The 16,440-nt window shown below is 40.1% G+C and overlaps 1 protein-coding gene across 3 annotated transcripts in view; it reads left to right on the top strand.

The window, feature by feature from the left end:
* pcdh19 (protocadherin 19) overlaps positions 1–16,440 on the top strand; it is a 156,144-nt gene that overhangs the window by 87,713 nt on the left and 51,991 nt on the right. For 2 of the 3 annotated variants that reach the window (XM_046849297.1, XM_046849296.1), the window contains exon 5: positions 13,336–15,816. The exons of the other annotated variant lie outside the window; for it this stretch is intronic. In XM_046849297.1, the coding sequence (XP_046705253.1) occupies positions 13,336–13,889 (554 nt within the window). In that variant the 3' untranslated portion in view covers positions 13,890–15,816. Of the gene's footprint in view, positions 1–13,335; positions 15,817–16,440 lie in introns of those variants that run through there. 3 annotated transcript variants of the gene reach the window in all.

Raw genomic sequence — 16,440 nt, 5'->3', positions numbered from 1 at the left:
ACTTCCTGCTTTACTAACTCCACATCATCCAACCTTCTCTCTCTCTCATTTTCCTTGTTCATTAGCTGCTCAAAATACTCCCTCCACCTTCTCAACACACTCTCCTCACTTTTCAACACATTTCCATCTCCATCCTTTATTGCTCTAACTTGCAACACATCCTTCCCAGCTCGGTCTCTCTGCCTGGCCAATCGGTACAAATCCTTTCCTCCTTCCTTAGTGTTCAACCTCTCATACAGCTCCTCGTATGCCTTTTCGTAGGCTTTCGCCATATCCCTCTTCACCTGCTTCTGCATCTCCTTGTACTCCTGCCTACTTTTCTCATTACCCTGTCGATCCCACTTCTGTTTTGTTAACCTCTTTCTCCTTATGCTCTCCTGCACTTCCTCTTTCCACCACCACGTCTCTTTGTCCTCCTTTCTATTTCCAGATGTCACACCAAGTACTTTTCTAGCTGCCTCCCTCATCACTCCTGCAGTAGTTACCCAATCATCCAACACCTCTTCACCACCACCGAGCCTCTGTCTGACCTCTTCCCTGAATCTCACACTACAGTCTTCCTCCTTCAGTTTCCACCATCTTATTCTTCTTTCAGTCCTCATTCTCCTCCTCTTCTTCTTCACCTCCAAACTAAACATTATATATCCATAATCTCTCCGGTCTGCTCCTTTACATAAATAAACCAAGTCTTGACTAACTAAGTGTGTTCTCAGCCTAGACATAAACACTGAGACTGTGAAGTCCTAAACTCTAATTGAAAGGCTGTACCATAATTCTAGGGCTTTGTAAAAGATCTACCCCCTGTTGTAGTCTTCATTATTTGAGGTACCAACAAATAGCCTGCACCTTTTGTCTAAGTAGGTATGGGGAATCATAACGTTACAGAAGTTTGTTCAGATACTGTGGCACAAGACCTTTCAGTGTTTTATACATCAGTAATAGTATTTTGTAATCAATGTAAGATTTAATTGGGAGGCAGTGTAGACTGAACAAAACAGGGGAGATGTGGTTATATTTCCTGGTTCTGGTAAGGACTCTTGCTGCTGCATTTGAGGCAAACTGAACCGTATCCTGTAGTGACATCATGTTTCTAATGTTTAAAGTGTAAGAAGGCTATTCTGTTAATGTTATTCACAACCTCAAAAGAAAGACTAGCGTCAATAAACACACCAAGGTCTTTGTACTGCTGCATATTATTAGACAGAATAACCATGCACAGATATTCTGTAATCAAAAAGCTTACTTGTAACTACATGAGGTCCAAGTAAAAAGTCTTATCAGAATTTAGTAGTAAGTAGTTAACAAGCAACCATTGTCCAATGTTCTCTACACATTCCTCAACAATTTTAAAATGTCTCCCATTTTTCTTTGCAGAAACAAACTGTGTATGGTCATATTAACAATAGAATCTAATTCAAATAAAATGTTTAAGATTTTTCATAATATTATAGCATATAAAAAGAAAACAAGCGGTGGGACAAAGACAGATTCTTGCAGTGCACCAAACTGTAAATAAGTCAAGTCTTTTTCTATGGTGCGTTTCACAATGGACATTGTCTCAAAGCACCTTTACAGAATTTAAGAGTTAAGATGAACTATATATCCCTGATGAGCAATTCATGGTGACTGTGGCAAGGAAAAACCCCCTTAGATGTTTTGAGGAAAAAACCTTGAGAGGAACCGGAATCAAAAGTGGAACCCATTCTCATTTGGGTAATATCAAGAGTGTGTTTATAGTCTTTAAAACAATACAGAACACTGGCGAGTAAGAACTAACATGAGCACCGGAATATAAGATTCAGCTCATAAAATAGCTCAACATTTGCAATAATCATAGATCCAACACCTGCTTCTCCATGCCAGAGCCTTTGAACACTCAAAGAGGTCCAATGTCCAAACTCCACATGAGGTGTTACCAAAATGGTGCTGGTACATCTCTAGATGGATTGGGATGTTTGCGGGTCGGCATCTACTACCTTAAAGGTCCAACCAGAACCCGTGGATGACCGCTAAGGTGCGTGCGCTGCTAAAGAGACTCCAGAGACTCAGCAGGTCACGTATCATCTAAACCGTTCCATGGACGAAGCTATCCCCACAACCCTTCACCTGGCTTTCACCCACCTAGACAATAAGAACTCATATGTATAAATACTGTTCATAGACTTCAGCTCAGCATCTGATCGAGAACTGGAGCCTACTGGGTGAGGAACACCTCCCTCTATAACTGGATCCTGGACTTCCTGACTAGGAGACTTCAGTCAGTCCAGATCGGAACCAGCATTTTCAGCACCAGTGCACTGAGCACTGGGGCCCCACAAGGCTGTGTGCTCAGTCCACTGTTGTTCACTCTGCTGACTTACGAATGTGTAGCAATGCACAGCTTCAATCACATCATCAATTTCGCCGGTGACACGACCATGGTGGGTCTCATCAGCAAGAAGGATAAGTCAGCATACAGAGAGGAGGTGCACCAGTTATCTGCCTGGTATATAGCCAACAACCTGCCTCTAAACATTGACAAAACTAAACATACACACACTCAACTGTGTGGCTGAACTGTGTTACTGATCTGTACAACCCGGACTCAACACACACTCGTACTTACTTCACGCATCCATGTCTTCAGTACCACCCATATTATAATAACTCATTATTACAAACTGTTTTACATGCTGTTTGCATGCTGTTTTTGCACATCTTTTTGACTGCCGCTATTGCTGTATTGCACAAACCCTTTTGTTTACATTTTGTTCATTACAAGGAACACTCCTGTACTCAGTTCTCTTCGCACACTGCACTGTATGATATACAGTAGGTTTATTGGCGGCACTATTTTGTGTTTTGTCCTACACTGTCTTGTGTTGTCTTACTCTGTATTGTGTTGTTTTTGCACTGTTTAATTGCACACAATGCACTTTTTGTGTCGTGGGCACTTACTAGTCCTTAGTTCTGTGTTGTCTTTTATGTAGCTGTATGTTGTTAAATGTAGCACTAGGGTTCTGGAGGAACGTTGCCTCATTTCCCTGTGTACTGCGTCAGCTATATATGGTTTAAATGACAATAAAAGCTTCTTGCCTTGACCCTCACCTTGAACCAGTCTGTCATTCCTACTGCACACTTCAATGTTGTCACACTGTCCTATTACATGTCCTTCCCCACCCCCATACTTCTCTGCCACACCTGACTTCCTCATACAATATAAATCTTACATTTCATTAATGTAATTCTTACATGGGTATGAGCATTATTGCTGTGCTATAAACTTTTCTATGATCTTGGAGTTAAAGGGGAGGTTTGATAACTGCCAATTTGAACAATTACGTACATAACCAGTGTTAAGGGAAGAGTTTATTATTTTTAGAACAGATTTATTGAACGGGTTTGATTACTTCTGGAATTATCTGTTTGTAGAAACATTTATGAAAATTATCTAGAATACAAGCTGATGACTTATATGGAAATAAGTGAAATGACAGAAACATCATGTGATTCAAAGAAAAAGTGTGAGAGGGCTGTTAATGCTTTTTAGAAAGATGTATTTTACAACTGCACCAAAGAGGGACTATAAAGGACTTCTGCTCGCTTCATCCCAGCCTGCCTCTGGATGGTCTTCTCATGGAATGGAGGACACTCTGTGCAGCTGGGAATGGTTTCCCATTAACAGTCGGGGATCCATGAAATTAATCAGTAACAACAGGAGCTTTGAGGATGGATTTGGACTGTACTTAATGTGAACATTCTGCTACACTGTCTCATGACTACAGTTTGCATTTAATATTCACTGCACACCTTAACATCTTGTAGCTGTACACATTCTGTGTGACCCAGATGAGAATTAAATCCCTCTTGAGTCTGATACCTCTGAAGGTTTCTTCCTAATACCCTCTCATGGGGTTTTTTCTTGCCTCAGTGGCCACTGGCTTGATCATTAGGGACAAACTTACACTTATAAAGAACAATCTTATTAATTATTTTTCAAAGCATTATCTGTGTAAAGCTGCTTTGAAAAAATGTCCATGGTTAAAAGCGCTATACAAATAAAAATGAATTGAATTGGGGTGACAAAGATATTGTGCTTTGGCAGGAGTTCTACTGTAGCTAGTCATTTCTGCTATATGGCACTGACGTTTGGTGACAAGAACCCTTTTAACCCATGACTGGTGTGTGTTCATCAGGCTAATGTCATTCCCTTGAGCCAACCTTGGCTCAAAGCCTAAAATTCTACTGACTTGTTTTTTTCACATCTGTATTTTGCTATTAATGTGAGCAAACAGTGACTGAGCATATGTGACAGAATTTCATGTGTATCACTCTATTCTGCTACTTTACTATAAATTTTAAAATCACTATAGATTTTCCAATAAAAACCAAAGGTAAAAACTATTTGTAAGTAGTTTCTCATAAATGTTACATACAATTCTTGGATTATTAAGAATAATTTGCATGACATTTATTGAAATATTTGCAATGATTACAAACCTTTGCATTTTTTATGAAGGTGCAGAACATAACATACAAAAAAAAAAACTTTAAAACTTTACAGATTATTGAACTTTACAGATAAGATTGAGAGAAAAAGCACTTCTGTGTGCATATAGAAGTATCTTTGAAATGATGTGAGAAAAATTTTAAAGTGTTTGTTCTCCATCTTTATTAAGAGATTTCCATTTGCAATAATAATGTATACCCCAAATTCCACAAAAGTTGGAATGCTGTGTAAAATGTAAATAAATTTAGAATGTAATGATTTGCAAATCTTTTAAACACATATTTATTCACAATATAGCATAAAATTATTTTAAATGTACCATTTTAATAAAATGTGCCAGCCTGTATAGGGGTGAGATTGGAGACCCCCCTAGTGGTTGATGTTCGAGACCACCGATGTGTTGTCTGTATGGACTAGCACATGGCGATCCCTCAGGTCTGTGAGGACCGCTCCTCACCCAGTGAGGGATGCATCCATCATTAGCATTAAGTGACAACAAGGAGCAGGATGGGGCCCTGAGACAGGAACGCAGGTTCCTTACACATATCTAAGGCTCGAAGGGCTTGCCGTGAGACCTTGATAGTTCGGAGAGAGTGGCACACACCCTGTCTAAGCGGGGAGGAGAAGACCAGAATTGAATCGAGTACCCCTTCTCTACTGTGCGCAGGACCCAGCGAAACACGTCTGGCAGGCTTTCCCAAGCTGTCAGGAAGTCTCTAAAGGGAACCAGCCTCACAAGGCTGATGTAATGAGGTGTACACTGCTCTGTGTACACTGCCCTCCTAAGCTTGAGGCTCTCTGGTGGTCAGGGCCTGTGCGCCACGGCCTGCTTGCTGGAGAGGACGACCCTCAGGTCGGCCAGCTCCCTGGGCTGGGTGGCAATGCTCTGTTTTTGGGCTCCATGGTGGCCAGCCGAGCAGCCCCATGGGAGTGACGAAGAAGATACCACTGGAACGCCACCAATTGCCTTTTGGTGTCCTGGAACTTGTCAATGACCACGTCTACGGCATTGCCGAACAAGCCAGGAGGAGCTATCAGGGCTGACATGGACAGACCTATGGCCTTAGCTGTTTTTTTGGTGGCTCTAAGGGCTGGGTCGGCAGTGCGATGCAGCTCCTTAATATCGTAGAACTGAATACCTCGTCCATCTCCTGCAGCAGGTCAGCCTGGTATGCCTGCAACACACCCACAGCCTGAACTGCTGCCACGTAAGCCTTGCCCACTAAAGCCAAAGTGGCATGCAACGGTTTAGTGGCCAGTACCGTGGCCTTAAGGGACGATGCTACACCCGGGAAGAGATAGCTAGCTACCGTCTCTTCCACCCATGGCATCGCCCCCTAGCTGCACTCCTTCATCCCCACGACATTTGCAAACAGCGAGGTTTGTTTGGAGAAGAGGCAGGCCACGTATGGACTCTCCCAGGACCTGGACACCACAGTGTGCAGATCCGAGAAAAAAGGCAGGACCCGGCGTGGAGGCTGTGACACAGGGCGCAGGAAGCACTCATCCAGGTTTCATCCAGGCAAGAGCAGGGCCCGAACCGCAAGGGAGAACGATCTCCGGGAGCATAGCCATGCGGCTACAATGCGAGCATGAGCCGACTGACCATGCTCCTCTCCCAAGCAAATGACACATCGACTGTGTGTATCCTCCCGAAATGAAGCAGGGGCAAGGAGGAACACACAGACGGAAATTCTGCTTGCTTTTAACGCTCATGCTTGCACAGATTCACACAAAGCGCTTACCTGAACAAACAGAAGCTTGCATGCGCATTTTGTAGCTTCCTGGAGTTCCCGAAAGGAAACTGCATTGCAGGCAGGGCATTGTTTTTGTAATAGATATAGTATGCTGTATACATGTTGCTCTAAAACCTGCATATGAAATCAGAGATGCAGCCTTTTGAGCTGGTTGCTGAAAACAGGCCAGTTGATCACCCTCCTTTTTTAAATTCTGAATTTCGATTAGTTTTAACACAAAAAAAAAGAAACAGTGACCGTTTCTGGATCTTTTTCACATATCTCTTCTTTGTTTGATAGTATTTTAACGTGCGTTTGTGAATGACACAGTTAACTGTGTTTACAGACAGCTGATTTTTTTTCTGGTGTTTCTAAAGCCATACAGTGATTTTCATTATAGTGCCTTTTTTGCAGTGCTGCCTAAGGCACCAAAGTACATCCAAAATGTATTTTTGTGCTTGTCCCTCGAGACAGAGATTCCCAGTATCCTTTAATGATATGTACTGTCAATCTTTAATATTTTAAGTTGAGGAACATTATTCTGAAATAATTATATATACAAACCCTATTCCAAAAAAGTTGGGACACTGTACAAATTGTGAATAAAAACCGAATGCAATGATGTGGAAGTTCAATATTTCATTCAGAATACAACATAATGACATATCAAATGTTTAAACTAAGAAAATACAGTGGAACCCGGTTATGTCGATGTCCTAGGGGGTTACCAAAAAGCATTGAGATAACCGATGATCGAGATAAACGAAAATCAATATGGCGCCAATATAATAACATGCTTGAAATTTCTTTATGTACATGATGTGCGTTAATAAATGAGAATGTGCATGCACGTGTTTTTGGAGGTTTTTTTTTTACACAACAGCGTTGCCGCGATTTGTTTGATGAAGGCATGCTATAAAAATGTACATACATGTTTGTTAACTGTCAGGAATCCACCTGCCACGCCCCCTTCGGCGTGGCAGGTGCTTTCTCAGCCGCTTTCTCTGAAGCTCCCGGCTTCAATCGCGCACATATGGTGCTCGTTTAGCACTCATCACCAGCTCCTATTTAAACTTCCACACTTTCACCGTTATTTTTGGTATATGTTGGTTCACGGCGGTCGTTGTTATCGCTGATGCGTATCCCGGTACGTGCCTTCCCACCGGCACTCTCTCAACTCCTGCGCTTTTCTTCCCAAAGCGCATCGCGGATTCCCCCGATCCTGCCGTTGTTAATTCTATGCTTTTGCTGCTCATCCCACGTTTCGCGCTGCGCTCCTACCAAGCGCCGTAGATTACACGGGGGACGTGGGGGACATGTCCCCCGCACTTTTTATAAAAAGTTAATTCGTCCCCCTCACTTTTTTAATGGAAGAAAAAAACAGCCCCTGGCCGCGCCGTTCCAAGCGTCGCTTTCACCTCCCGTTCATCGCATAATATTTAACAACAAAAGTCATATGTGCACTAACTAACAGCAGAGATTCACCAGTATACAATACAACACCTGTAGCATCTGTAAGGCTTGATTTTTCCGCCACTTTCGCAAGTTCTTCTGTGGCTGCATAGTGCCGATCGACATAACTGATGTTAAATGGCAAAATTTTCCCCCCTTGTGCTCGAGATATTAGGGTTCGGCGACATAAAAAAGTCGACATAACCGATAAAAAATGCTTAGACAAAGCGAGAATTTGGCGGTTCCACTTCAAAAACGTCGACTTAATAGGGTTGTCGAGTTAACCGAGGTCGAGATAAGTGGGTTCCACTGTATATAATTTTAAGGGAAGAATTAATTTATTTTAAATTTCATGGCATCAACACATCTAAAAAAAAAAATTTTGGGACAAGGCCATGGTTACCACTGTGTGGCATCCCCTTTTCTTTTTATAACAGTCTGCAAACATCTGGGGACTGAGGAGACAAGTTGATCAAGTTTAGGAATAGGAATGTTGTCCCATTCTTGTATAATACAGGCTTCTAGTTGCTCAACTGTCTTAGGTCTTCTTTGTCGCATCTTCCTCTTTATGATGCACTAAATTTTTTCTATGGGTGAAAGATCTGGACTGCAGGCTGGCCATTTTAGTACCTGGATCCTTCTTCTACGCAGCCATGATGTTGTAATTGATGCAGGTGGTGATGGTCTGGCATTGTCATGTTGGAAAATGCAAGGTCTTCCCTGAAAGAGAGAACGTCTGGATCGGAGCATATGTTGTTCTAGAACTTGGTTGATGATGATAACATCAATCTCTGTGCAATTTTTCTTCGAGAAACTCCTTTCTGATATTGTTCCACTATTTTTATATTATATATTTTATATTTTTATACTCTTTTTATACCCAGTCATGTTGCCAATTGGTCTTCCAGCTGTTCCTTATATGTACATTTAACATTTCCGGCCTCTTATTGCTACCTGTCCCAACTTTTTTGGAATGTGTAGCTTTCATAAAATCCAAAATAAGCCAATATTTGGCATTTCAAAATGTCTCACTCTCAACATTTGATATGTTATCTATATTCTATTGTGAATAAAATATAGGTTCATGAGATTTGTAAATTATTGCATTCCTTTTTTATTCACAATTTGTAGTGTCCTAATTTTTTGGAATCAAGTTTGTAAATTATACATACATTGTTATATACAATAAATAGATATACATTAAATTGCCAAAAGTTTTGGGGACACCTGGTCATATATACGGTATGTGCTTTTTGAGCATCGCATTCCAGTTAGTCTTAATTTATAATTCCCTCCATTATTCTAGGAAAATGTTCCACTAGATTTTGGATTTTGTGTGCTTGTAGGGATTTGTGCTTATTTAGACACAAGGGTGTTAGTAAAGTCAGGTACTGATGTAGGTAAGGTGAGAAGGCCTTGGTGCAGTCAGCATTCAACTGAATCCTAAAGGTGTTCGATAGTCAAGTCAAGTCAAGTTTATTTCTATAGCGCTTTTCACAACAGACATTGTCTCAAAGCAGCTTTACAGAATTAAGGTGAATGGTGTGCATTTATCCCTGATGAGCAAGCCATAGTGACTGTGGCTAGGAAAAACTCCCTTATGAGGAAGAAACCTTGAGAGTAACCAGACTCAATAGGGGAACCCCTCCTTATTTGTGTGACATTAAGAGTGTGATCATACATCTTTAAACAATACAGAACATTGGAGAGTGAGAACTAACATGAGCACTGGAATGTAAGATTATGAGTAATGTTCTTTCTACAGTCTTTTACAGTAATTTGTGGTTATAAAACTAGGAGCTACTGAGCAACTCATAAAACAGCTCAACATTTGCGATAATCATAGATCAAACACCAGCTTCTCCATGCCAGAGCCTTTAAACACTCAAGGAGGTCCAAAGTCAAAACTCCACATGAAAGGATGTAGCGTGTTAGAAAACTGGATATATACATGGGAGCTAAACCATTTAGTGTTTTGTCAGTAAGTAGCAGTAGTTTGTAGTCGATTCTTAACTTAACAGGTAGCCAGTGTAGGGATGATAAGATTGGGATTACATGGTCATATTTTCTCGACCTTGTGAGAACTCTGGCTGCTGCATTCTGGACTAACTGTAGTTTGTTTATTAATGATGCAAGACAACCACCTAGTAATTACAATATTCAATAGTCCAGTCTGGAGGTCATGAATGCATGGACGAGCTTCTCTGCATAAGATTGTTACAACTTCTTTTAAATGTCTAGGGTTGAAGCTGTAACATTCATACTGTGATCCATTCTGTGAATGGCCAGGGAAAGGGACACGTAAACCAAGTATAATATAAAAGGATTTATTCACACAAGGAGGAACAGGAGATAATGGCAAAGTATAGCAAAGCTTATTAATTAATCCCACAGGAGAGAGAGACGGAGAGTGGCGCTAAAGAAAAGAACACAACAAAAACCAACCCAACTACCTCAATTATAAACCGCTAACCTAACACTAAACAAAATTCTTCCAGCGCCTCTACACGCCCTAGTTTACCTACTCTAAACTAACAAAAATACAGAAGTAGCGCACACTCCTAGCTAGTGTCTCTATACATAGTATCACCTACGTGTTGCAGGATGTAAGTCACGTGACATACTACCTGCCCAACACTCCTGGGGAAAACACAAGGGTTGTTAGAATATAACCACTCAAAAACAAACAAGATAACAGTCAACGAATCAACAATTGTAGTACAAACAATAAACAAGCAATGCTTCAAACACAACAACGCAAAACAAATGGTGCTCATGGTGCTCTCTCCAACGTTCCTGCAGTCCTCTTTTTAGACCCCAACAGTTGACTGGATTGGCCACAGGTGCAGTCAGGTCACACACGTTGATTATCTCCCTAGCCAATAGCAGTCCAAAGAGGGCGGAACCTTGAGAAATTGACAGGAAGGTGAACAATAGAGAGAGACAAACACCCACACACACACACGAACATCCAATGGGACGTAACAAGATATAGACAACACGTTTCTTAGCTTAGCAATATTTCTAAGGTGGAAGAAGGCTGTTTTTGTAACATGGTTGATATGATTTTTAAAAGACAAGTTGCTGTCTAAAATAACTCCCAGGTCTTTTTCTGTTAAACTAGTAGTTCCAGAACATCCTTCCAAATGCAGGTTGAAATGATGGAGCTTCTGTTTACTGGGTTTCGGGCCGATAAGCAAAATATTTGTCTTATCAGAATTTACTAATAGAAAGTTATGAGTCATCCAGTCTTTTAATTCTTTAACACACTCAGTTATTCGAACCAATTGAGCTGTATCGTCTGGTTTCGATGAGATATATATAGTTGGGTATCATCAGCATAACATTGGAAGCGAATCCCATGCCTTTTAATAATATTTTCCAAGGGAAGCATGTATATTGTAAAAAGCAGGGTTGGTTTGAGATAGGGTTGAGGTCAGAGATCTATAGGAGAAGATCTTCCACTCCAACCCTGGCAAAGCATATTTTTATTCACTTTGCTTTGTGCACAGGGGTATAGTCATGCTGGCACAGGTTTGGGTCTCCTAGTTCAAGTGAAGGGAAAATTTCATGCTACTGCATCCAGACACCCTCTACAATTTTGTGCCTTCAGCTTTGCGATAAGGGAAAGAAACACATGTGACTGGAAAAATCAGGTTTCCAAATACTTTTCTCCCTGTAGGTATCTGTCAGGGTGCGAGCGAAACAGAAGGCGGAAGCCAGAGTACAGCTCGCTTGGGTTTTAATGACAAGTGTGAGGGAGAGAGATACACACGAGCACACACACACAGACGCACACACACAGACGCGCACACGCATGGCAGTCCTACGGTTGAGAGTCCGATGTGCGCTAGCTGACCCGAGATGCGCGGGGAGGTGAAGCGCAGCCGGTACGGGATTGTGGAGTCCGGATTCAACAGATAAATAGAGTCCAACACATACAATAACGAACACTGGGTGAATGTAAGAGAGGGGTTTATGTAGGAGCAGGGTGGAGTGATGAGGAGCTTCAGGTGTGCATAGTTATGCCTGGAGCTCCAGAGAGAGGAGAGGCATGAGTGACAACGAACTCCAGGTGTGCGTGGTTATTCCTGGAGCTCCAGGGAGAGCGGAGGCATAGAGAGCCACCAAAGGGGGCATGGCAGGTGGATCCCTGACAGTATCATAGAACAAAAAAGACATCAACAAGGAAATATGGCACTGTAATCTTACAAAGAACAGAACATCCCTGATGAGAAGACAAGAAGAAGACAGAGAGGCTGTCAACAGGCCTACAGCTACATACATTTGAGAATTATCTCCTATATTCCTTTCAAATACAAATTGAATTTTTCACCAGCATGTTTCACAGAGCACGACATGTAGTAAAATGCTTTTTACGACTGTCCAAGATGTAAATAGAAATAACATGTAATTAAGTATAATATTTTTTAATTATACTTTTTTTTACATTCTATGATTTATATATATATATATATATATATATATATATATACACTATATTGCCAAAAGTATTGGGTCACCTGGCCTTTCCTGCTATATGTGGGGTTTTTTTCAAAACTGTTACCACAAAGCTGGAGGCACTCAATTGTATAGGACGTCTTTAGATGCGCTATAATAAAGTTTTGCATTCACTTAAACATTTACACCCAAACCTGTTCCAGCATGGTCATTGCTAAAGTGTCCATGTGCTGATTTTAACTGTGTACAAATGTTTTGTGCAAAGGAGGTTAAAGTAAGTCCAGTGGAGAAAGTTCAGGTATAACATATTTTCCTGGTTTAAACTCTGAATGGCCTAGAGGGGGGGAGCTCCTCCTCATTCTTTCTGTGTTTGCCTTCAAGGATCGGAAGCGCTTCCTTTAATGCAACAGAGAAAATAGTCCATTGTTGATATGGCTGAGGCCTTTCACTCTCTTCCTGGACCTGGTCTGGCATGGCTTGCTCTAGATATCCTGCAAGTCAGAAAACTTGGTGCAGATGGTATGCTCAGTTGACTGCACCAATCTATGTAGGGCCTGCCTGTCCTGCATGGTGCTGTTCCTGAACCAGAAAGTGATCCTACCCATTAGGACGCTCTCAGTGGTGTAGGTATAGAAAGTCCTTAGAAAATCCACCATTTTGCCATTATGGATGTGGACATTTTTACTCCAAAATTTTATTTAATAATGCATGTTTATTTAAATAAATATACATCACATGCACAAAAAAAACAAATGGTGGTAACAACAAATACTCGCTCTGGAAATGATCAAGAATTAAAGAAACAGGTCAAGTTACTTGTTTATATTGGTCAAACCGGTATGTCTAACAAGGCAAAAGTGGCAACATATGACTAAAGTGTATGATGGAGATTTGGGTTTAATTCAGAATATCACATCAAATGTATTAAAACATTTTACATGCTGGTCCATTTTCATAGGTTAAAGGTAATTGGACAATTCACTGATAAGTCAAGGTGGGGTTACTTTCCTTTATTTTATTTGATGACAAATTCCAAATCCAACAGAGTTGTTGAACTCTTTTTATGCAGCTTTGTATGCAGATTGAGGTCATGTTTGCTACGATAAATAAGAAGAATGAAAATGTAATGATCAACAAAGAAGTACAAGAGCTTTGTGTTTAATTTAACACAAAAACTTCTATTTCTCATTTATTCAGATCCCTCAGAAGGCTTCCACTGCCAGGATGAGTGTCGGATCCTAGGTCACTCAGACCGTTGTTGGATGCCACGTATGCCAGTGCCAGAGCATGTTAAGTCACCCGAGCATAATCGTGATGTCATTGCCTTGTCTATTGAGGCTACAGGCATGGATATGCCACATTATGAGGACTGCGGAACCACCAAAAGGACTTTTGCCACCTTTGGCAAGGATGGACCAGAAGAGGAGCCAAAAGACAAAAGGACAAATGAGATGACCACAAGCATCTGCAACGTTAAAGCTAATAGTGGCATCCGTGAGGCTGGAAATGGGCGTGAGGCCATCAGCCCCATCACATCACCGGCACATCACAAGAGCCCACAATCTAAGACACCCACTGGCTACAATACATTAAAATGCTGTGATGTTGAGCGCATTGTAAACCATAGTCTGCTGCGCCAACCAGAGGGCAAAGACAGTGAGCCGGCCATGCGTGAGATCAACCCACTGCTGCAGGATGGACGGGAGAAAGAATCCCCAAGTAGCAAGCGCCTGAAGGACATTGTGCTTTAACTAGCATATAGACACTCACACCAAGACTGCAAGTGCTGTTGATATGTGAATGTGTGCTTATATCAAAAGTAGGGGGCACACAGTTTTGTTTCACGAGAGAGTTTGTTTATATTAGGCACAGAGAAAGAGTGTGCTGGACAGAAAAAATGTGGCTGCCAGGCTATGACAAAGGTCATGGCTGAATTGTAACAGAACTCTGTCTTTTTTTTTTGTTGTTTAAATTTTTTTCTGTTTCTTTTTGGCAAACAGTGGACAAGCGGGTCAGTGTTAGCAATGTGCATGCTAATTCCTTCCCCCTTTTATCTCGTTTAATCTTTCTTTTAATCCTAAAGAAAAATATTTTTTGGTGGACTAGGGCTACCATCTGAGCACACTCATTGCCTTTTAGACTCATAAACTGCTTTTGGATGATTGCCTTTTTTCAGTGCGCAGCTTGCCTCAGCTGCCAAATGGTCTCACTGCACCCAGAGAGAATAATCCATTGTTCTGGGGGGAGTTTTCCCATGTTCTGTACTGCCCAGCCCAGCTCTCACAACATTGGTTGTACAAGAGGGTGTGAGAAAGCTCTGCAGATCTCATTCAATTTCCTGATTACTTTCATCATCAGCTCTTTAAGTTTCCTCGAAACATTGTTAATATAAAAAGTGATATGTGCTTATTACCACGAATTACGTTCAATCTCACAAGCCTCTGAAGTTGGTAAAAACATGCTCCATGAGGAAAAAAGACACATTGCCTCTGAAATCTTCTGTGCACATTCTTGACTGTAGCCAATGGAGCAGTGTGTTCTAGTCTTGTTTTATTCCCTTGTTTTTTATTTGTTGTTATTGTTGTTGTTGTTGTTGTTGTTGTTGTTTTTTTAAAAAATTTTTATCTAGGATAGAAGGGGTCATCATTCATGTCTTGCTATGTGAAACTCTGTATAGGGTTTACTATGATAATTTTTAATAACCTGTTGTTTAGTGACAATCCCTTTAATGTTTTGTTGCAAGAGTAAAAAAAATAAATAAATAAAAAAATAAATAACCACTGGTGTTCATCTAAAGCTACAGTAGCATTTGTTTCACAAAAATGGAAGAAATGTGCAAATATATTTTATAAGTAATTACAAATATATAATTATAATATTTAACGCTGTTGTTCTTTTCTCAGCAAGATACACTTAATTAACAGGCTTTTTTAAATAATGACTTTGCTTTTAACTGATCTTAGATTTCTGTTTAATGTGTTAACCCCCGGTAACTGTTTAATTCAGTCCTGTTGTTAAAAAAAAAATTAAATAAAAATTAAAAAAAAGGGTTTTTATCAGTCAGTTATTGTGCCATTCAGTTTCTGTGGGGGGGAAATGCAGGTAGAAGTTAAAAAAAATAAAAAATAAATAAAAATAAAGCTATGTTAGCACCAACAGTAGTGTATAAGTACAGTGAGCTTAGAGGGATATAGGAAAATAAATGTTAAAAAGGCCACAGGTTAATGTCACAGGTTAACAGATTATAGTTTATGGTTAAAATGTAACAATAAACAATAATCTGTTGATTCACAACAAGGGTAACATTTCACATTTGTGAAGTACTTCTTTGTTGCACTTGATATATTTCATTGGTAAAGCTTCATGTAGCTTCCTGCAGCTACATGCGTCTGACTAGATTTAAAATGTTTTGATTTATAACTAGCACAGTAATGTCAGTATGTATGTTGTTGACAGGACCATGTAGATTAGATGGAAATGGAATGTGGAATGGAAGGTCAAAGTTAAAACATTTTAAACTGACTACATGAAAATGGATACAAATGGTTAAAATGCAAATTAAATAGATCCTGTACCTGAATGTTTTGCTGGTCTCGCCAACAGTGTCTGGCAACATAAAAACTGACTTATCACTGAATGTACACTGCAAATTATTATTAAACTATTAAATGTTGTCCATATTGTCTCTGTCTCCATTTTTTAATGAAATTGTCTCCTCATTGTGTTCTTTTTGATCTCATTTCATTTCCCCTTAATGGCTAATAATGCTAATAATTCAATCTGCTTTGACTGGAAAATGAGTGAATGTGCATTTCTGAAAAGTAATAAGCATGATCTGAACTCTTTGTAGTTACACTATCCTTTCTTAAGTGGTCTGTTGTCTTGCCAAAAATAAAAGTCAAATACATAAATGCTATAATCTAATCTGAATAAGTATTTAAAGCATTATTGCAAATTATCTGACAGTTTTAATTAAATGTTGCTGTTCTGGATCTCTATGCCAAGATTAAGACTTAGGCAAGCAATAACTTTCTTTATGTTTATATGCTTTTTGGAGATTATTTAATTATGTCACACACAAAAAAATGTGCAAACTAGTCCTCTATAAATTAAGGATATTACACAAATTCAATTGAATTAAATTCATTTTTATTTGTATAGCGCTTTTAGCGCTTGGTGTAGGGGTGATCCTGAAGGAAGAGTATAGTAAGAGTGTAGTGGAGGTTTAGAGAGTTTCTGATAGGGTGATGAACGTGATGCTGGAAGTTGAAGGGTTGATGATAAATGTCATCAGTGCTTATG

The sequence above is a fragment of the Silurus meridionalis genome, chromosome 5 (assembly GCF_014805685.1).
Source record: "Silurus meridionalis isolate SWU-2019-XX chromosome 5, ASM1480568v1, whole genome shotgun sequence".
NCBI lineage: Eukaryota > Metazoa > Chordata > Actinopteri > Siluriformes > Siluridae > Silurus > Silurus meridionalis.
Note: the sequence above shows the minus strand (reverse complement) of the source record. Positions and strands in the feature narration are given on the sequence as shown.